Here is a 22,892-nt window from a genome sequence, read left to right as displayed (position 1 = left end):
CACCACTGCATGGACTCAGGAGAATTTCCGGCTACAACCCGAACCGTTCCAAGGAGACGTGAGTTCATGTGGTGGTTTTTTGCTACAATGTCAACTGATTTTCCAGCAGGCCCCGCGGTATTACCACGCAGACCACTGTAGAATTACTCTCGTTGTTAACTCTCTACGTGGCAAAGCCCTTCAGTGGGCCCAGGCATATCTTTCAGCTAACCCCATCTTCCAGGAACCTTTTGAACGCTTCATTGGGGAGTTTCGTCTGGTCTTCGACCAACCCCGCAAAGCAGAGGAAGCCACTCGCCGCCTTCTGGGCCTAAGACAACGCAACAGATCTGTAAGTGAACATCTGATCGACTTTCGCATACTAGCGGTTGAGGCTGGTTGGCCGGACATTGCCCTCAAAGGCGTTTTCTACCAATCGTTAAGTGATCACATCAAAGACCATCTATGTTCTCAGCCCGAAGCTACCACTTTTGAGGAGCTCGTCTCCGCCGCCCTACGTTCGGATGTGCGGCTCCGAGAACGTCAGAACGAACGCACACGTTCTGTCGGAAGAACCATCGCTGACTCTGTTCCTCAGTTTCCCGTGTCAAAGCCGCCACCCTCCCTTTTGCGAGAAAACACCAGCCGACCCCCGGAGGAACCGATGCAGATCGGCCATTCCAAACTCACTCCTGAGGAACGGCGCAGACGCATGGAGGAGGGTACCTGCTTCTACTGCGGACGATCAGGTCACCACGTACAGCAATGCACACTACGTTTAAACTCGAGAGCCCCCCGCTAGAAGACAGGCCGCGGGAGGCTGTCCCTACGGACTCTCAGGGAAATAATTTCCTTTATGTTCCTGTCAAAATTAGTCATCACTCTCGTAACCATGATTGTCGGGCTCTTATCGATTCCGGAGCCGAACAGAGCTTCATGGACTGTAGTTTGGTGTCCAAGCTCGACCTCCCCATTGAACCACTAGATCATCCCGTTAAAGCTGCTGGCCTGGGTGGCCAACTACTAACGCGCATTACTCACCGTACCAAACCCGTGCACCTGATCACCTCGGGCAACCACCATGAAGTCACTCAGTTTTATATCACTAAATCTCTTCAGTCTCCTGTAATTCTAGGATTCCCCTGGTTGCGCCGTCATAATCCACAGTTCGACTGGGTTAATCTCCACATCACTAACTGGAGCCCCCACTGTCTCGCCAACTGCCTCCGCTCCGCCATCCCTCCTGTCTCCCCCGATAACGAGCACACTCCGGAGGAGACCGACCTCTCAAAGGTACCCCATTGTTATCACGACCTTAAGAATGTTTTCAGCAAGCGCAAAGCCGATGCGCTGCCCTCACACCGTCCCTACGACTGCTCCATCGAGCTCTTAAACGGCGCTACTCTTCCTAAGGGCCGGTTATTTAACCTGTCCGGTCCTGAAAAGCTCTCCATGGAGAAATACATTCACGAGTCTCTCGCCTCCGGCCACATTCGCCCCTCCTCGTCTCCTGTAGGGGCCGGATTTTTCTTCGTCCAGAAGAAAGACAAATCTCTGCGTCCTTGCATCGATTACCGTGAGTTGAACCAGATCACTGTCAAAAATAAATACTCTCTGCCCCTCATCAGCTCCGCCTTAGACTCGGTACAGGAAGCGCGCATATTTTCTAAATTAGACCTCCGGAACGCTTATCATTTGGTTCGCATGAAGGAGGGGGACGAGTGGAAGACTGCGTTCAGCACACCCTTGGGGCATTTTGAGTACCTGGTGATGCCTTTTGGGCTCACTAACGCCCCAGCAGTCTTTCAGCATCTCGTTAACGACGTCCTTCGCGACTTCCTAAATAGGTTCGTTTTTGTCTACCTGGACGACATTCTTATTTACTCGCCCAATCCGGAAATCCATACTTTTCATGTTCGTCAGGTCCTCGAACGCCTCCTCGAGAACCAGCTATTTGTTAAAGCCGAGAAATGTGAGTTTCATGTCACTTCCGTCTCCTTTCTCGGTTTCATCATTGAAGCCGGCAACATCCGACCCGATCCTGTCAAAGTCTCCGCAGTCGCTAACTGGGAGACTCCCGGCTCACGCAAGCAATTACAGCGTTTTCTTGGTTTCGCCAACTTTTACCGCAGATTCATACGAAACTACAGTAGTCTCGCCGCACCACTTACCAGACTCACCTCGGTGAATCAACAGTTTGTTTGGGGGCCCGAGGCTCATAACGCCTTTAATAAACTTAAAACCATGTTCGTCACCGCACCCATCCTAATACAACCCGATCCGCAACGCCAATTCATCGTGGAAGTCGATGCCTCTGACTCCGGGGTCGGAGCCGTCCTGTCCCAACGCGAGGAACACTCTGGTAAACTCAAGCCGTGCGCCTTCTTTTCGCGGAAGTTGTCCCCCGCGGAACAAAATTACGATGTCGGTAATCGCGAGCTCCTTGCCATCAAGCTCGCCTTAGAAGAGTGGCGTCATTGGTTAGAAGGTTCTGAGCACCCTTTTATCGTATGGACCGATCATAAAAACCTCGCATATCTCCGCGCTGCTAAACGCCTTAACTCCCGTCAGGCCCGTTGGTGCCTCTTTTTCGACCGCTTCTCCTTCACCATTACTTATCGACCCGGTAGTCGCAATATTAAACCTGACGCACTCTCACGTATGTTTAGTGCCCACGACCATCAGGAAGCAGCCCCCATCATTCCGCCCACATACGTTATCGGCAATCTCACTTGGGACATTGAGACTCGGGTCCAGCAGGCCCAGGATGAGGAGCCTGACCATCCTCCTCCTCCCGATAACACTCTCTACGTCCCCTCCTCTCTCCGCTCCGACGTCCTGGTGTGGGGGCACACTTCCCGGGTGTCTTGCCACGGAGGGGTCCACCGGACTCTCAATCTTCTGAGACGCAGGTTTTTTTGGCCTACTATGGTGCAAGACGTCAGGAGGTTCGTCGCCGCCTGTGCGGTATGTGCCCGATCCAAGTCCTCTAACTCACCTCCTGCTGGTCTCCTTCACCCCCTGCCCGTCGCCGAACGCCCTTGGTCCCACCTGGCCCTGGACTTCGTCACCGGGTTGCCTCCGTCGCAAGGTAACACGGTTATATTAACCATTGTGGACAGATTTTCCAAAGCCGCCCAATTCATTCCCCTGCCGAAGCTCCCCACGGCCGCTGAGATGGCTGAGGTCCTAGTCCACCAAGTCTTCCGTCACCATGGGATACCCAAGGACATTGTCTCCGACCGGGGTCCCCAGTTTGTCTCCCAGGTTTGGCGGTCCTTCTGCTCTGCTCTGGGAGCCACCGTTAGCCTGACTTCGGGATACCACCCCCAGTCTAACGGACAAGCGGAGCGGGCTAACCAGGAGTTGGAGGCCGCTCTCCGTTGTCTCTCGGCCCAGAATCCCTCCAGTTGGTCCAAGTTTCTCGTCTGGATAGAATACGCTCACAACAACCACCCTTCTGCCGCCACCGGTATGTCCCCTTTTGAAGCTTCTCTTGGTTATTCTCCCCCTCTGTTTCCCTCTCATGAATTGGATATAGCCGTGCCCTCTGTACAACACCACCTGCGACGTGTCCAACGCATTTGGCGCCAGGCTCGGGCTGCTCTCCAGCGCTCTCGGGACAGTAACTGTCGCATGGCCAATCGGCGCAGGAGAGAGGGTCCCACTTACCAACCCGGGCAAAAGGTGTGGTTATCGTCCAAAAACATACCTCTGCAGGCGACCTCCCGCAAGCTTGCACCTCGCTACATCGGACCTTACACCATTGACCGGGTCATCAGTCCGACCTGCGTCAGGCTGCGACTCCCGGCGGCTCTGAGGGTACACCCCTCTTTCCACATCTCCAACATCAAGCCCCTCCAGGAAAGTCCCCTTTGCCCGCCGTCCGCTTCCCCGCCACCCGCCCGGCTCATCGACGGCGCCCCTGCCTTTACGGTCAGTCGGGTTCTGGACGTTCGCCGCCGGGGTCGTGGTTACCAGTACCTGGTGGACTGGGAGGGTTACGGTCCGGAGGAGCGTTCTTGGATCTCCCGCTCCATGATTCTGGACCGTTCCCTCCTGGACGATTTCTTCAGGGCTCACCCTGATCGCCGTCCTGGACCGCCTGGAGGCGGTCGTTGAGGGGGGGGTACTGTCACGGTGCCTGTCAGCTCACCTCCCCCTCCCTCAGCTCCTGCACCTGCTCTGCTGATTGGAACCAGCTGACCTTCATCTCCTCATCACCCTGCCAGCCTTCTTAAGGGATCTTCTCTTCAGAATTCAGCGCCAGTTCGTTATACTCACTCCGGTGCTTATGTCTGGCCTTTTAGTATCTACCTTCCAAGCTAAGTTATTTGACTCACCACGCTCTGCATTATCCTTCAGGTTCCCTCACCACTGGTCTCGCTGGTTTCATCATCCTGAGCTCTCCACCGCGCCCCTCGCTGGTCCCGCCGTCCTCGGCATCCACGTCCTGCCTCAAGCTGGTCCCGCCGTCCTTGGCGTCCACGTCCTGCCTCAAGCTGGTCCCGCCGTCCTCGGCGTCCACGTCCTGCCTCAAGCTGGTTCCGCCGTCCTCGGCGTCCACGTCCTGCCCCAAGCTGGTTCCGCCGTCCTCGGCGTCCACGCCTCGCCTTACGCCCGTCCCAAGAACTATAAGTCTCCAACGAAGAGGATTCGACCACAAACCTTTGTAAAAATAAACCTCTTCTAACCCACATCTCGGATCGTGAGTTACTTCCGGGTTTCAGCGTCTGGGTCAGTCACGTCTACGACGTCAGCCATGACACAATGTCTCCCAATGATAAAGCGTAATTACTGTCAGAAGAGCTGCAACACTATGAATAGCTTGTTTTTGTGTGGTAATAAATGATTCGCTGTCGTTTATTTATGGCGTGGTGTCTTGTCATATGAAAGTGATTAAGCAGCTCTTTCTGATGTTTCCTTTCAAGCATATCTGACATCATTTAATTTCCTCGTGCTGCATGATATATTTGAACTCCCAAAAACATGTTTGATCATAGATGAAACAGAAAATGTGATTTTATGATTTTTTTGATCAGAACGTCAGCTGGTTTATTTAAAAATCTCCATGCACTGTGACCAAAAAGCATGTATTTTATCATTTTTTATTACATTTTTTTCTTCATGTTTCATTTTTCTCAAATTAGCTCTATCTTTAGAAACATTTAAGACAAAGCTGCATGATGATATCTGAAAGTGATAAATGAAACTGCATTGATTGTGTGACAAGAGATGGATGGGGATGGAGTCACGAATAAAGTCAAGCAGTTCAGCAACTTTACAAAAGAACTCTTCATGTTGGATGAAGTAAAAAAAAAAGGGTTTTCTTGCTATGTACTGTAATCTGTGACTAAAACCATCAGAATTTATAAAAACTTGAGAATTGTTCCTTTTTTTAATGGAAGTTACTGCATGCTCTTTTTTATTTCCTCCAGGCAGCTGGTTTGCACCTATGTTTTTGTAGCACTTATTGTCAGTCAGCTCACCTGAAGCAGATGTGACCACACACACACAGTTCATATTTCTAGTATTTGACCTCACCACTCCACTCAGCACAGCTGAGATCAGGGATGGATGATAATAAATTTACCCCTGGGGAGTGTCAGAGCCTACAGGTGGATACAGATGGAGAAGCTAGACATCAGTTATTATATAGAGCTGGTATATGTTGGCCTCAGCTGCTGCAAGGCCATTTCCTGTGCTGGGGACCTCATAACGCATTGGGAATATATTACATAGTAAACACCTTAAGACCAGGGGGCTAAGCACAAAACACCCTATTGCCATCTCTTAACAAAACATCTCAAAGCACTGTGAGGAATATGCTATCAAGCAATCTTAACACAGCAGCTCAGACATAGTGAAATGTTTTGTGACGCTGATAAGAAGGTGGGTGGATATAAGGTTAGCAATAGGTTCAGAGTAAAGCAGTTTAGATGTGATAACGATACGGGAAAGAGGAAAGCCATGACTCACAAAGACGCTTTTTGAATCTAACTATTTCCTTAATGTGCTCCTTAATGTAACTTTTATGTGCAACAGAAGTTTCTCAAGTGAAAGGCTTGTTTTAAATTACAGAAACTAAAGCATGCTATTACAACCAAAGAAGCCAACGTTTGCTGCGATCCAGAGGTGGGCCAAGAAACCATTATTAAGCTGAAAATACTTTAAAAAATACAAGATTATTGATCAATTTGCTGCAACATGACTAAAAATAAGTGCCAAAATATATTTGCGTAAAAGCAACACAAAATTAATAAGATTACCGTATTTTCCATGGTGTAAGGCGTACTTCTAAGCCTTAGGTTTTTTTTTCCGAAAATGACAGTGCGCCTTATAATCTGGAGCACCAACATTCTAGTTGTGTACTCTGACGGTCAAGCGATTTTGAAAGGTACACAGAGCTCTGCTAAAATGTCAGTTTGCAAGCAAGGTGGATTTTTGCATTTTGTAATTAGTACTCTAACATAGTTATAACGGTTTCTGTGGGGTTTTTTACGTGTTACTAACAAGGTTGGGAGTCGCGTCGTCGCAGTAGCATTTGTTTTAGTGCTTTCAGTCTGTTTTTTAAACATGTTGCAAGCAATGTTGGGTGTTAGACCATTTGTTGACGGTGTGCAGACAATATGGTAGTCATTTGGGCAGCCCTATAGGAAAAATATTGCTTTATCAAGTGTATGTCATCTCCCAATGCAAACACTACATTTGCATTTATCTTTTGTTATTGATACTGCATAAGACGCAAAGCAAACAAAGAGAACCGTGTTTTTGAAGCTCACAACTAATATCAAGAAGAGTCCATAAATAATGTTTAAATAATGGCAGGCGCAGTGAGATTAGCAGCATGAACGTGATTATTATTCTAAAAAGGTCTCCTGAAGCAAATCACACAATTGGTGTGGCTGGTGAAATGCCACTGTGCATGGAAAACGTCTGCTAGTTTAGCTGTGTAACAGAAGCCCAGGCAGACCTGTGGAGTTTCCACATGAAATGTTTCCTCTTTTGTTTCTGCATTTTTTGACACTAAGTGCAACGGTAAGATAAGGATATTCGCCCCTGTGAATATTCATTTTGTTTAAAAAATTCTGGGCCTGATTCAAAATTGCAACTAAGCTTGCAGAAATGTGTCTTCTTCCCAAACCATCTGGCAAAATGTTATATTTGTTTTATATTTTCTTTCTTTGAATTGACCCATCTTGCAAAAAAATGTATTAGCATCTTCTGTTTGATCCTCTTTTTTTTTTCCTATTTTTTTTTTTTTTTACAGGAAATATGGTGAGCAAAGAGGACGGCAAATGTATTGTTCTGTCAAATTCAGAAGAATCTGATTTTGAGACAGTCCCATCACACAGCGAGCAGTCTGGACTGGAAACAGGCAAACGGCAGGTGAAGAAAAGAAACAAAGCCTTACAAGTACGTTTCAAGGATATCTGTGAAGCTCAGAAAGAGCATCGAGGACGACGTACTAGGTCTATTTCCTGCAAAGTAACTCACAGGAAGTACATGACCATGCCTGCCAGGCGATCTATTCCCAATGTGACAAAGAGCACTGGCGTTCAGACTTCGCCAGACCTCACAAAGCGATACAAGACTTTCCCTTTTGAGCGGAAAAAAGGACACACTTTTAAACACACTGCTTTGGTAGAAAATTACAGAGGACAAAACAACGGGTTCTTGAGTGACATAAAAACTGGAGAGGACGATGAGCAATCTGTTGGGCAGTCTTCTAAATGCAAAGGTAAGATTGTGGGACAGACAAAAGCTCTGCTTCACCACACTGTTGACAGCAGTGACACAGAGGATTTACTTCCCAGTGCCAACTGTGAGGAAGGTCCTTCATGCCCAGACTCTTCACATTTCTCAGAAGAGGGCCATCTAAGTAGTCCCACTTCTAAAAGTGAGCCAGAATATCAAGTTTGTGGAAAATGGACTAAACACAAAGGATTACAAAAGGAAAATACAGATGCTGGGACTTCATCAAAGCGCCAGCTGACTGACTCCAAGTCACAGGACAAGCCAAAAGGCTTGGGCCCTGTGGCTTGGAACTCTTTGTTACAGGTGGAGTCTTTGGGAAGCCCAGCTGCAAGCTGTAAACGGAAAAAGGGCGCACAGCTAAACGAACAGCAATTCCAGACATTTCCCCATAGTGCTAAATGTTCCGTTAAGTCTCAAGGGCAATGTCGGACAAGGCATGCCTCTGCCTCCTCTAAACTTCAACAAAGTGTCGAGGAGGAGAACGCATTTCCACCAGGAGGCATCGGAACCACAGCAATGGGGAGCAGCCAGCAGATGTTACCCCAACTGGAAGACAAGGACATCAAAGCACAGCTGCAGGCCATGGAAAGTCTCATCAACTCAAGCCAGGAGACCATCAAGGTCCTTCTTGGTGTTATTCAAGAGCTGGAGAAAGGTGAAGCACAGAGAGAAGGGTGAGTAGCTGCACATATGCTGTGATGAAGGGGTGATGCTCAGTTATTTCACCTTTAGTGTTGTATTTATATTTTTGGCTGACATTTCTGGAGATCTTGCACTCATTATAGTAACTGCTGATATTTGAGAAAATTGCAATGTCTGTACAATTCATCAACTCCAATACTGAAGATTTGGATCAGTGAGCTGACTTTGATTGATTTCAGCAAAGTTCTTTTTTTTTTAACTTAGTCTGTTTTACTGCAAGTTTTTCATACTCACCATTGTTAAAAAAATCTGGATGTCAGCTTTTCTAACCATGGCTTTGTGACACTGATTATTGTAACAGTTTTTTATGACATAATGACTATAAACCACAGCTTTTTACCTATTAAACAGCATTTTTGAATCACAAAAGCATTAAAGTCACTTACTTTGGACAAGAGTATATTTTAAAACACTTTTTTAGCTCATTATTCACTTTCAAAAACATTTAAAAACAAAAAAAATATTTCCATTTGTGAATCTTTAAATTTAAATGGGAGTATTAGAGTGGCATGTAGGCCAAAGTACTCTATGAAGCCAATGGTCTCTTATTTATTTCGGAAAACGTAAATTAAGGGTAAAGGAAACTTAACTGGGAAACTGTTTTATATTTTTGCGGAAATATTAAGATGCTTAACAAAGTCAGTTAGGGCTGATGTACCACATTTTTTGTGGTAAAGTACACAACAAATGTGTACTGTACTATCTGAATCCCTTTCGCTGTCATGGGACTGCTAGAGCCGGCCCAGCTACTGTTGGGTGAAGACGGGGTATACACCCTTAACAGGTCCCCAGTCTGTTTTGGGGGCACATACACTCACATGCACACAGAGGAGGAATTTAGAGACACCAATTGACCTATGAAGCATGTTTTTGAACTGTGGGAGGAAACCAGAAAACCCACACATGTATTAGGAGAAAATGCATGAAAGGTTCCAGCTGGGATTCGAACCAAGGCCTTCCTGTACTGTAATAAATTTAGCTAAATAAATTTAGCAAACTTTAAAAAATTATCAGGCTTTGCTCACAGTGTAATTCTTTTTAGAGCAGAATTTTAGGATTCAACAAACTCACATAAAATAAGGCAAAGAAATGAATTTTTGTCTCATCCTCATCCACTGCACAGCTAGGCAAACCAGTGTGGTTCTCTAAAACTTGGTTTTAAAAGCCCAATTAGTGCAGCCTTGTACTGCTTTGACTTTCATCTCCCACAACTGTGCCTGCAGTGGTGCCTCCCCTTTGTTGTGTTTCAGAAGTGTGTGACAGTGCTATTAAACACGTGCAAATGTAGAACAAAAAATCTTCTTTCCATGGTGCACTGCAAAATCCTCTTTCCTGTTTTCCTTTTTTTTTGGGGTGACCTTTTTCCATGGATAGAAAGTCAAATTAACATTAAATTTCTATGTTTATCTTGAACAAAACATCTTAAAATGATTTTCTTTTAATAAGCATGTGACTAAAATATCTTTACTTCTGTTAAAATGCATAATAATGACAATTGTTTTTAAGAGTTATATTGTTATTAAAGAGAAAAATTGCACACAAAAAGCTATGAATTTATGTTTCAATTATGCTATAACTGTAATTCAGTGAGTAAAAACAGTGATTACATGGACTTGTTAATCTAAAGGTGTGGGCCGCTCTATGGAGGCATGAGTTTTGGCACTTTGTTAGTCTGCAGCATTAAGGTGTGTTAACGCAATGCAGAGGACAGATAGAGAAAACTAATGACTAATGGAAAGAGTTGCTGGAGCCAAAGTGTGACAAAAATGATCAATATGCTGCAAAAAAAGATTGACAGACTTACATTGTGTGGCTAAATGGTTAGTATAATTATTTTGGACTGTGATAGATACGAGGGAGTTCTGCAGTCAGCATGTTGATTGCCGTTCATAACTCACGATGGCCCATTACCCCACTATGACACTTTATGGCAGCTCGCTACATTCTTTTAGTATGCAACTTTTTAAACGGCAAACCAGTCCAACAAATAAGGCTTTGAAGGAAATCATTTGAAGTTTATATGATTAGTAGGCCATTAGCTTAAAACATGTTTCCTTAAACATCCAAAGTCAACTTCGAATGCAACTTCTCATTTGGTAAAATTGCTTAATTTTTTGTGATTTTTGAATTAAAACTTGAGAAAAATAATTACTAACACCTCATATTTTTATTTTTTTCAAAATACACTTATACAGTATTTGCACTGTATTTTCTGACGTTGTGCCACAATAGAGCAGCAACAGCTGGGCAGGAAGCCGAAAGTGTTCTTCCCTCCACATTAAGGGCGCGGGCTGGAAGTGTCAATTAAGATTTTAATGCTGCAATGGGTTATAGCAGCTTCTTTTTTGTGTCATTCAACATCCTTATTCTATTTGGAGTCCATTGAGCTAAATTTCCTTTCAGTTATTTCGTCAGAAAATGCTACAAAAAACATAAATAATTTTAAACTGATTAATGTGTTCAGTACAGTCAACTGTGAAAACACAAATAAAAACCTGCTTTTAATCAGAAAATGTAAAATAAAAATTTGATCCAAAACAATTTAAAGAAATAAAAAATCTATATTATAGCAGCAAAACCTGAAGGAAAAAAACAACAACTTTGGACCAGCAGAAAATGTGTAGTCCGTCCAGTTGCTAGATACTGTAATTCATCAACCAAGATTTCTACCTTCTCAAACTGGCGTTTTGCTTTAGAAAGAATAGTCCAACTTCTTGAAATTCTCCTTTAAAGAATTAAAGTATTCCTGTAAAGCTCTGTTTAGAGGAAGAGATAGTCTTCCTGTGTGATTTAAAAAAAACATGAGAGAGGTCATGTTAGAATTCCTTCGCTTATCAATAGTGCACTAGGTAGTGCGTTTGCCATTTGTAGTGCTGTCCGAATCTACAATTCCAAGACTGAGTGCCCTAGAAATTTCCCAGAAGTCTCTGCAAAAAACCAGTATCCTCACTAGGTTGGTAAATATAGACCACAAAACATTGCTTTTGAACAACTTTTGTGAAAAAAATGTATTTAAATGTACTTTTTTGATGAACCATCAACATTTCATCTTAAGAACACAGTGGGTTCATAAATGATTGTCGCAAAACGCTCATATCAACGAGATTTTCACTTTTTGAAATCGAAGACGTCTTATTTGCCGTTTTAAAAAAAATAGTAGTGAGCATTGCTTCTAAAATCCAGGGCACTCAATTGTCCTGCACTATATAGTTTTTTAGTACTTTGGGAGTAGGGTGGGAATTTGGACATAGCCAGATTTGGTGTTTCAAAGTTTTGGAAGAGTGACTATTTTATTTCGAAATACTTTTAAATTATACTGTGTCTAAATTTTAACAACGTTATTATTGTTTACTTTCTTTTCATGGAAAATAAAGTTAAGCTGTAGTAGACCTTGTCTCCTGATCACATTTTTATTATATAGTTAGATTTATCTTAAAGTGATATAAATTAAAGAAATCAACACCAGCATCCAAATAGCACCACCTAAATAGACCTTGCCTTTGAAGTGAGTTCTGTCTTTGGACACAGCTGCTGGAGGAGACGAAGTTTGAGAACAGGGCAGGATGGATGAACTTGTTGCCCTTGAGCTCCCATCAGCATTTTCGATCCACGCTGGGGCTGTTCTGTTTCCCTCAATGAGGTCACCTCTCATGTCACAGTGAATGGTTGAGGTCCAGCTCCACCTTGTGTCATCCATCAGGGTAAAGGGCTCTCCATGACAGCAAGCAAGCGCATATGTGGCTCTGACCCATCTCCGCCCTTATCATTTTAATATTACTCCATGAAGCGCACCGAGTGAGGGTGGGGAGAAAAAAAGGCGTGAATAACAGTATGCACAATTATTTCAAGGAGAAGTAATTTATGGCAAAATGAACACGGGGAGTGCTGGCTCAGTGATGCAGGAAATACATATTTTGTGTTAAGTTGTGTTTTGTTTTATTAATCTGCTACAAAGTAGCTGGAGAACAGATAAAGATGTGCAGTTCAGAATGGAAAGAAATATAATTTCTTTTTTTATTACGCGTGAGTCATGTAGCTTATTTTCTACTTACTTGTTATTGGCTGTAGATTACAAAGACAAAAAGCCATATCACACACAGCGTGGCTAAGCAGGAATAATCCTGTTATGTACTAACAGCAAGTCTACACAATAAATTAACCTTTGAGATCCAGAAGAACAGAAATCCTGCTGCATTTTCAACAAACTGTGCTGCATGGGAGAAGATAAAGCTGAACAAATCTGATAGGCAATGGCCACAGGTGTTGAAATGGCAAACACTGACACTGAAGATCACGCTTATCCATCTCTCTTTTCACAGGCTCTCGTACAGAACAGGACAAGACACTGCAAATTGTGATACATGCCGAAACAGCGCATGCATCATTTACAGGTGGGACTTTTGCTCTGTCACTCATCAGTGCTGCTATATTTCTGTTGAAATGAAAGATGAGTTCATGAATGTAAGAGGAATGTTTTTTGGTTGTTTCTCCCTAACTTAGCAACTTGATGCAGTCAGTGGCTATCAGACATAGTTTTTCTATATAAAATGTCAAGTCACATCAACATGCAGGTCGGAATGCACATAAAAAAAATCTAGTCTGGAATTTGTCAAATGATTTGACCTCAAATGTGACTCAGAATTATATAAATGAATGTGGGAAAAGTTAAAATTAGACAATGATATAAGTGACATGCATACTTTGTACAGAGGTTTATAACTATAATTTAAAAAAGCTGTGCACAAGACGTTTTAGGGTCTGTGAGTGGATGCTATTGTTGTAAAATAATATCAAATTCACAATGCTGAAAAGAAAATAATCAGGACAATAAATGGACCAGAAATGAAAGAGGAATTTTGTTTGATGCATAATGGTAAATGTTACCCACAGCAATGTTATTTTAGAAATTTCAGATTGTTTTAGATAGAAAAATATCTTCTAAATACATAGTAAAACCCACTCCATTTTTGTCCTTTTTTTTCTTCTTAAGTTTAGCGTTTGTTTTTTAAACGTTTGCAACTATGAATGCTTTTTTGAAGCTTTGGTTTTCTCACAAAAACCAAAGATCACACATGCATATATTTAGTTGATAAATCTATAAAAATAATTCTGACTTGGTGTTTTAATAATGTGGCAAACTGCCTTTTGTCCAATGGAAGCTGTAGGCCTGCAATCTCAGATCAGTCCTGGATGGATGAATGCTCACAGTAAAAGTTCAATTCCAGTGCAATGAATAGTAAAACACAAACTAAATAAATAAATGTACCATATAAATCATTAAACAAAGATTTGTTCAGGTGAGGGGGCCGGGAAGTAGGGAAGGGGGTAGAAATGTAAAATTGGATCAACTTAAGCCTTGTTTCCACTGAACGGTGCGATCTGGTACGGTAAGGAGTGATACGGTCCGGTCCAGCTAATTCTGGCGAGTGTTTCTACTCAGTTAAGCCTCGCTTCCACTGAGCAGCTTGATTTCACAGGGAATGGGTGGTGTAGACTGCTGCATCATTGTAATGCCACGACTAGAAAAGCAACAACAATGAAGGTCATCCAGCAGCTCGTCTTTTTATTGCTTTACTTTTGGTACATTCTGTATAACAGGATTTTAAAGTTGTTTGAAAGATGATTGCTAAGAAGACTTACAAACGGTGGAAATGTTATTTTAAATGAGCATTATATTGGCGCTTTCCAACGCCAATACCACAGAAAAAAGGTCACATGTGTACATGTCAACTCCAGCAAAGAATTGGAGTTGCCAAAAAAACATGCATCAGTCCAGTAGATGAATGACTAAAATTGGACTGTGTTTTAGGGAATAGGAAACCACCACATGGTTGAAACAAACAATAACATGCAGCAGTAGGAAGTGAGTGTGGTATAGTGGGAAATGCAGTGATCTGAAAGAGTGTATAAGGAAGAGGACGTTAGTAACACTACATAAAACATTCAGATATTTACATATAGACAAGATCAACCTTATAGTCACTCCAATAACAAAAAGATCTTGCATTTTGTTTGATTTACAAAATACATTTGATATGTGTCAGAAAATACAGATATTTTATTTTGTAAAGGTGTGAGTTTTCACAGGTGTACTAAAGGGGCAAACTGACCCAGAGGCGGGTTGGAAATCCATTCAAGCTGTGACTTTTCACTTCTATCGTCAAAGCCTTCACCACTAAGCCCTCCTGCTTTTTTAATCTCTACAATAGGAAATGTAAAACTGCAAACCCAGAAAAAGCCTAAGCCTTCTCCCAGTTTTTTCTAAGTGGAGATGGAGAATACATTTAGGGAAGTTGGACATGTCAGAGTGAAAGTGGTTTAAAAAAAATCCAAAATGTCGAATCATAAGATTAACCTTTTCTAGTCCTTTTGAAATGTAAACCTCTGAAGAAAGTTTAAGCTTTGTCCCTCTTCTCTAGACAGTATGGCCTAGAGAAGGTAAGAACTTAATCTTTTTGAAGCTTTGACACACATTTATGGTTTGTTTGTTTTTTCTAAAAGCAAGAAAAAAAAAGGCTTATTCCGTGTTTTTCCCTAGAATTTTCCTAACACGCAGCATTTTCAACCCGATACCTCCCCCTTCAGACTTAATGAATCCATTGTGTCAGTGTGGCCTAGATTGTGGGGAAAAACAATAGGGGAACTTGAAAGTGGGAGCTCCGCTTTATTTAGGCAATAAAGGAATGAAGCATCGCTGGGTCTCTTGCAGAAGTTCATTGTGCACAGAAATGGATTTGTTGCACAGAAAAATTTGATAACAGCTTGATAGTCTGGTATAAATCGATTGATCAATTTTGTCTATCTTTTTTTTATTAAATATACTTCTTAGGCAAAGAATTTTCTTTTGTATCTTTTAAAGATAAACACAAGTTTAACTGAAGATAGCTTGTGTTGAGTTTTCTAAAAAAAAAAAAAAAAGTGCATTCATTCATTTTCTTAGCCGTTTTGTCCCTTTCGGGGTTACAGGTCACCAGTCTGTCACAGAGCCACAAATCCCACTCACATTTACACCTAGGGACAATTTAGAGTAACCAATTAACCTATGACGGTGGGAGGAAGCTGGAATCCCTGGAGAAAACCCACGCATGCACAGGGAGAACATGCAAACTCCATACAGAAAGGCCCCCCATTGGTGTTCTTTTTTAGGTCCCCCAGCCAGACTTGAACTGGGGGCCTTCTTGCTGTGAGGCAAGAGTGCTAATCACTGCACCACTGTGCAGCCTAAACAAATATATGTAAATAAAAATTACAAATTAGATCAAAACCTGGAAAAATATAATAAAAAATTATAATATTCTGGTTCAGAAATCTGAAACCAAGAAAGACATTTTTGGATGTCTATACATTTTATTGTCAGTCTGTCAAAAATGAGTGATTGTGGAAGAAAAGAGGGACAATTTTCAAGTTCATGCACAAATTTCACTGTTTATTCAAACCTTTGCGGGTTTACAGAGCCTAATATTGCACCATCCCAGAACCATATCTAAAAAAATAAAAATAAACGTGAGTTTTAATTCGAGGTGCCCACTAGTAAAAAAATTACCCACCACTATATAAAATGAGCTAACTGACTAAATGTATTGTTGCACTGTATGTATACCCTAAACAAAGCCTTTATGCTTAAATAATGGACTTTTAGTCATTTGTGAACAGTTGGTATAAGCCGTAACATTTCTGCTTTATTAGAACTCACAAAGAAACCACAAATTAATCAAACAACATGTTTTAACAAAGGAATTTAAAAGGAAATTCATATTGTTCTTCATTGGGAATTTAACATTTTGTGCCGCTGTGGCTCTTCTACAGGTAACTAACATGCATGTGAAAATAGGTTTACTCTTCAATTAAAAGTGAGTTTTCATTAAAAATAATTTAAATGAATGAATAAACAAATGAACAACAAAATCTCTTCCTTTGGTGAGAAGTGATTTCACAGCTGCAAAAGCAGTAGCAAAGTGCTGCCCTTCATATGTTCCGAGTGCTGCAAAGCGACAGCCACTCACACACCACCACAAAGAACTGCAACCAGACTGTAGTCAATAAATCTGGAAGCAGATTCAAGAAACTACACTGAGCCCAGGCTGACAACAAAGAATGAGCTTCCACATCAATCGACACTGAAGCAAAAAGCAGACCTCGACATTTCTCAGTGAGACTAGAAAGACTGCTTACTGCAGAAAAACTAATGTTTTAAATCTCAGCAATACTGCAATAGTATTGATTAGAATCGGATTATAATATTCTAACTATCAACCACTGTTAAAATGTTAATGCTTCTGCTCTCCAGCTGAATGAAGTGTTCAATCTCATCCCTTTCTTAGCTCATAAGGCACTGAACGTGCAGCACCACATAAAACAAATGGCTTCTCCAAAAATGCCTGTGATACTAATCTGTTCACCTTAAGAGGCACTGCACTCATGAATCCAACTGTTCTTGCAAAGTCAAAGTAAACAATTCTGAGGAAGGTGATAAGAGATTAGCTGCTGTGCCGTCACAGCCACTTTGTCAGCCTCAGACTTTCTGCTCAAAACTGAACCACTTTTAAAAATCTCAGCTCTGTGGAAACCAGCGAGGAAGACAGAAATCTTTCCTAAAGGACAGCTTAATGGTTAAACATCAAAGAGGATTGTTCCAAGATAGATCTTATGTCATGGTTACCTTCTCTGTGGCTCACCTCAACTGTTTTTGACCCTTCCTTAACAAATCGAATTTATGTTTATGGACTATGAAGGCAAAAAACTTACAAAAAGTGTGAATACCTTTTTTTTTCTATTTCCAAGGTTATAAATTGTAGCGCATTAATAAATGTTGCACAACCTAAAAAAACAAAACAAAAGGTGCATGTAACTTTTATTTTTGCTCAATGTTTGTCAAGGAAAGGTTTTAATCATTTTTGAAATCAAGCTTGTATTTAGGTTGAGTAAAAAATAATGGTTCTTTATTTTTCTCCTGGGTTTCTGCTATTCTTTCTTTTTGTTTTCTCTTAGTTTTCTTTCATGTAAAACAATTACATTTTACTTTGGACATGGTGTAATGCATTTCTCTGTAAAATAAAAAATGACGAGCACTTTGTCAAGTCTCTAGTATTTGCAAGAAGTACCACAATTTATACATCCCTTTAACAGACAGATGCATGAAGCAAGTCATTGTGGATAACGGACACTGACAGATAATGCGAATGACTGTAAATTTAATCTGTCTGTCAGGTGATCTGAACTTTAAAAATGCAACTTAAAACTCATAGACCAGCAGCTAAAGCATAACAAAGTAAAACATTTCGGACCTAATGTATTTTTGTAATTTGTGACTTTGTTGCTGAAAAGAAGAAAAAATCTTAAAATCTGAGTAGATTAGCATTCTAAGAGATCTTTTTTGGCATGCGTTAAAAGGTTAGTTGTGTTTAACATAAGCTGTAGGTTTTCTTGTTTTTAAAGTTTATATTTCCCCAGTTGAGTTATTACTCTGGCGCTGTTGAGTTCAACATTTTTATTTTCAATGTGTGATTCAGAGAATCATTTTAGTTTAATTAACTAACTAACTATGAGCATTTTAGTAGGAAAACAAGCTCTCCCTCCATTGTCATTACATTAATGGATGTGGCATATGGAAGAAAAAAATCAAATGGAGAATCCAATATGCAGACGGTGAATTCATTAGGAAACTATCATTTAGTTTGTTCACTCTTTATTATTTAGTAATTCTTTCTCTCAGTTAATCTTACTAATTATTTTAACAGTAAATGAAAAAAGACCTGCATCCTGAAGCAAAGAAGTAATCAATCCGACTCCTTCTTGCTTTGCCAAACCAACTCTTACAATAATCTGCTAAGTGTGCTGTTTGTATTCTTCAGACAAGGGCAACTAAACACCCTTTTAACCCCAGATTATGTTCAAAATAATCGTATATATGATATGTATGTATATATATTGTTTGTTTGCCTAGTTTTCCTCCTCTGTTACATAAATGTCCTCATAAAATAAATGTGTGGCTAATCCTATTATCACCACCTCTGGTAAGAAAGTTAAGTTTATCCACAGAGCTAAACTGCTTTTATGGTATAGCTGAGCAAACAGTACAGATGCACGATGAAGAGGAGCCCAGAGAATGGAGAGACTAATTAAAACCAGCCAAAACACTCTAGATGGGACCAATAACCCTTCAAAATGCAGACAGCATTTGTGCATTAACGTTTTTTTATGAGATAATCCGTCCCCCTGCTGTTGTTCTGAGTTTCAGTCAAGTCCTGCACGTGACACAATTTTCAGGACTCTGTCGGCTCCTGAGCTCTTGTAGTCAATCTGTGGATGGCATCCAGGCGCTCTCTGTCCCCTGACAGTCTCCTCCCACCCCCTTTGCAGCAGCATCTCATCCATCACCACCACAATCAGGGCATGCTGTACATTTAGTGTAGGTAAAATAAGAATGGACAGACTGAACTTGCAGCTGATAAATTACGAGTACAATTCAAATTTTTTACCTAAATGACAGCGTCTGTCACAATAGGGACAATTGAGTCCTTTATTCACACCACCATGTTATATTTATCACTTCTCTTTTGGCTTTTTCTTTGCACGAAAACAGCATTAACATTTTAAAAGGAATACATTTGTATTCACTCACATCCAAAAATGGGGGGGGGAGTGTTGTATCCCATTAAACGATTGTTGTTTACCAAGAGTTTTTTTTTTTTTTTTCTTTTCCCATGCCCTGCCCTGAAAGAAAGAAATAATCCTGAGAGGAAATGGTACAGTCCTTGGCAAAAATAACTAGATTCTCAGGCATAATGCAGTGGAAGCATTCTCCCGGGTTGCTAGTTTACTGTACATTATTCAAGATAAAAAATGTCTCCACAGATGACGTAATGTTAGAAAACTGTAAAAGCGTTTTGATCATTTTATTCAGGCTGCTAAATTTGTCACACAATTTAAGGATTAGGGTGTGTGTCTTTTTTTTTTTTGGTTCTCTTTCCAACATGATCTGTGTGTATTCTTCAAACAAGATTAACAGTAGTCCCAAATTACACAAGCCTACCGCTGACTGTACTACACTGAGAATCCCATGTTTAAACCACGTTCGGATCAAAGCCTTAGGAGTTTCTATTCTTGTTGCGTTGAATTGACAAAGAGCTAACATTTGGATTAAATGGCGCAATTGTGCTTTTTCCAAGTTGACAAAAACCACGAAAGTTCCTGAAAGGGAAGCAGAATTTCAACATGATCAGATGCAAGGATTAATGATCATGTGAGCGTCATGCTGAGATAAGGGAACTGAGGTTGTTTTGGTGCATGATTTCAAAGAGGGCTCATTCTCATTTGTGTGATTGAGTTCTTGTCTGTGGGTCTGTGAAGCAGAAAACAATCGAACTGACAGTGGCAGCCTTTAGCGGACACAGAACAGGGGGAAGGATTTCTTCACTCATGTACACCAAACATGGTAATTTTCTACTTGAGCTGTCTGTGGATGAAATGATAAATGAATCTGTGATGTCCTGTGTCTCCTGGCCACCAAGATCTAAATCTTTCACTTCATCCCAGCCTGAGTTGCCAGTGTCAGAACCATGAAAGGGGAAGTGACTTTGTGCTGAAAGGTGTCAGCAGCAACAACAGAAAGCAGCAGCTGAATAAACAGACTTGGCCATCCTGCAGACATCTTGCATCAGCAGCATCCCTCCCAGAGAAACCTTTATTGAATGGTTCTCAACACACGGCCACCTCAAACAAAAGGCTCGCTGCTGATCACAGCAACAGTTACTCACACTGCATTCCTAAAGGGATGATTAATCTGCTTTGCCGAATGACCTAGAAAAGCTTCCCTGTCTCTGACCACTTCAATCTGTGAACAAAGATGATCCTAGATAGAAGGTTTTTTATTTAGTTGAACCACCTGCTCCCAAGTGCCATCCCAGTCGTACCGAGCTGTGTCTGGCTTCCAACAAGGCATTTCCCCTCAGTAGGTAGCAAAAGCAGTGATCTGCCAAATGATTAATTGCACAATAATTGCTAGGGCCACTCTGCATTGCAATACCTTGTTGTTGGTCTACTTCTCCTCTCCTCCACTCTTTGTCAACATTATCTGAGCAGCAGTTGTAGAAGATGCAGAGTTCTTTTCAGCACAAAAAACAAAAGATTCAAACAGCGATAAAAGCAGGAGGAAATGGAACAATGAGTATCAAATAAGAGATCCGCTATGCATACTGCAGGAAATAGCAGTTCTGCCAAGATAACACTCTTGCCAGTCAGAGGACCTGCAAGTGTTGGCTTTCATTTGAAGTGGGGGTAAGAAAAAGTACACACAAAAGATTAAAGAAAGAGCTGCAGAATCGATATGATTTGAATCAACATTTTAAAAAATTCTTGTTTTTGGTCAAAAATTAAGGAGAAACAAACTCCTCACTCCTTTTTTGTCTGTTTTTTTTTTTTCACTATTACATCAATGTACTGGGAGACCCAGTTTCCCAGAGTATCCGACCCGCTGCTAGGTCTCTCCCAGAAGGCTTTTATAGAGATCTGCTCTTAACTGACATTTATCGCAGGGGTGAGGACAGCTTCCAGTTTTTTTTCATCACTTTGAGTTGAACATAACCTTTGGAGAACTAATTACACAGCCCATCAACGCAGTTACCCCATCAAGGCAAGCTTTGTACCTTAATGTCCATTTGTCTGCCTGCAGACGAGAAAAGAACTACATGTTTGACCTTGCCTTGTCAGATGTCATCTCTCTCTGCAGCTTTAGTCCTGTCTCCTGACTTTAATCCTCTGAATGACAGGAATGAGCTCCGTAAATCATGCTAGTCACTTCCATGTGGGGTATTAAGCAGTGTTCACAGTGACAGAGACCTAAATAAATTCCTCTGAATCAGAGAAAATCCCAATATTTGATTAGCAGTGAATCCTCGTAATCGGTTAGTGCTCATGTATCAGATGGTTGTTTCTCAATCATCTTTATGGTATTTTTTAAGCTAATGCATATCCTGAAGATAAATTAAAAACAGCTCCAGAAATCAATAGCAACAAATAAGAGGAACTAGTGAATAGTGCGTTTATCTTGCTTGAATACAGGCGGTTAATCAGGATCTGCTCGGCCCTTCGATGGTTTCATTTATATGGGATTAAGTCACACATTTCTCTCGGGCCTGAGAGATTTAATCAGTTCAGCTGTGGTGCACCAGTCCGGGATTACACTCGCACTGATGTGAAGGTCTGATGTCATGAGCAACCCACATATAGATTCTTTTTTTTTTTTTTTTTTTTTTTATTCAAACATAATCTCAGCATAGAAAAACCCTTTTCACTGTAGGGAATACCAAGAGGATGCAGACAAAATATATTACGCTGAGTAATTTTAAATTATGGATTTATGCAACAACTAATATGTGGTGCCAGGGTTTCTGTGTCTTTGCATTTAAGACGTTCACCGTCATCCCAGCCTCATAAATATTTTGATTACAGACTGACACTTTTTTCTCTTTAGTATGATGTTTTTGTATACATTGACAAAACGTATTTGTTGCATCCCTGTAATGTTTTTGTACATTGATCATAAACAACAAATTTTAGAAAAACAACTAGAACAAATACTTTTTTTTTCATTTTATAAAGAGTTGATTTATAAAGGTCATTGTGCAGAACCTATGGCCTCCAGGTCTTCTATATTCTTTTACCTTGCTTAATGCTCAAAGATGGAAATATAATTTTTGCAATACTTAGATAAATACCGTAATTTCCGTATTATAAGCTGCTACTTTTGTCACAAGCTTTCAACCCTGCAGCTTATTCAATGATGCGGCTAGTTTATGCATTTTTTTTATGCATTTTTTCTAACGACCGCTAGAGGCGCTTGAACAGAAAGGGTAAAAGTGAGACAGGGCGAATACGGTATATTGTAGGGGCGCCCGTGGTGCAGCAGAAGGGCGGTCGACCCATGATCGCAAGATTGCCGGTTCGATTCCTGCCTTGCACACCCATGAGTCAATGTGTCCTTGGGCAAGACACTGAACCCCACCTTGCCTCTGGTGGGAGGTTGGCGCCAGTGTTTGGCAGCGGAGCCGCCACCAGTGTGTGAATGTGTGTGTGACTGGGTGAATGAGTTGGTGACTGTAAAGCGCTTTGGGCCTTGTAGGTAGAAAAGCGCTATATAAGTATACGCCATTTACCATTTATACGCCATTTATATGTATTGAGGAAGTCGCAAGTTTAATGTAAATTCCCGCTTTGTGAATGAATAGCACGAACAGACCCTCATCATTGAAAATGCAAGAAGAAATGCATATGACGCAGTTTTCAAGTTAAAAGCAATCGTTAAAAGCAGTGTGAAAAAAATCCACCATCCCCAACAGGTTTCGAAAAGCCGGTCTTCTGCGTGACGGAGGGGACAGCGCAAGCTCAGGAGTGAATTTCACTTCGGATGAGAGTGACACTGACAGTGACAACGAAGGAGTGACAGAGAGAGTGTG

At 41.4% G+C, this 22,892-nt stretch overlaps 1 protein-coding gene across 2 annotated transcripts in view; it reads left to right on the top strand.

Annotated features, from left to right (window-relative positions):
* The window catches only part of LOC101170045 (protein FAM196A-like), a 32,689-nt gene that overhangs the window by 4,823 nt on the left and 4,974 nt on the right, over nucleotides 1–22,892 (top strand). For both annotated transcript variants that reach the window (XM_011484388.3, XM_023963353.1), the window contains 2 exons: nucleotides 7,250–8,411; nucleotides 12,759–12,830. In XM_011484388.3, the coding sequence (XP_011482690.1) occupies nucleotides 7,255–8,411; nucleotides 12,759–12,830 (1,229 nt within the window). In that variant the 5' untranslated portion in view covers nucleotides 7,250–7,254. The remainder of the gene's footprint in view (nucleotides 1–7,249; nucleotides 8,412–12,758; nucleotides 12,831–22,892) is intronic.

The sequence above is a fragment of the Oryzias latipes genome, chromosome 15 (genome assembly GCF_002234675.1).
Source record: "Oryzias latipes chromosome 15, ASM223467v1".
Lineage (NCBI taxonomy): Eukaryota > Metazoa > Chordata > Actinopteri > Beloniformes > Adrianichthyidae > Oryzias > Oryzias latipes.
The sequence above is the reverse complement of the archived record's forward strand: the minus strand, read 5'-3'. Positions and strand labels throughout refer to the sequence as shown.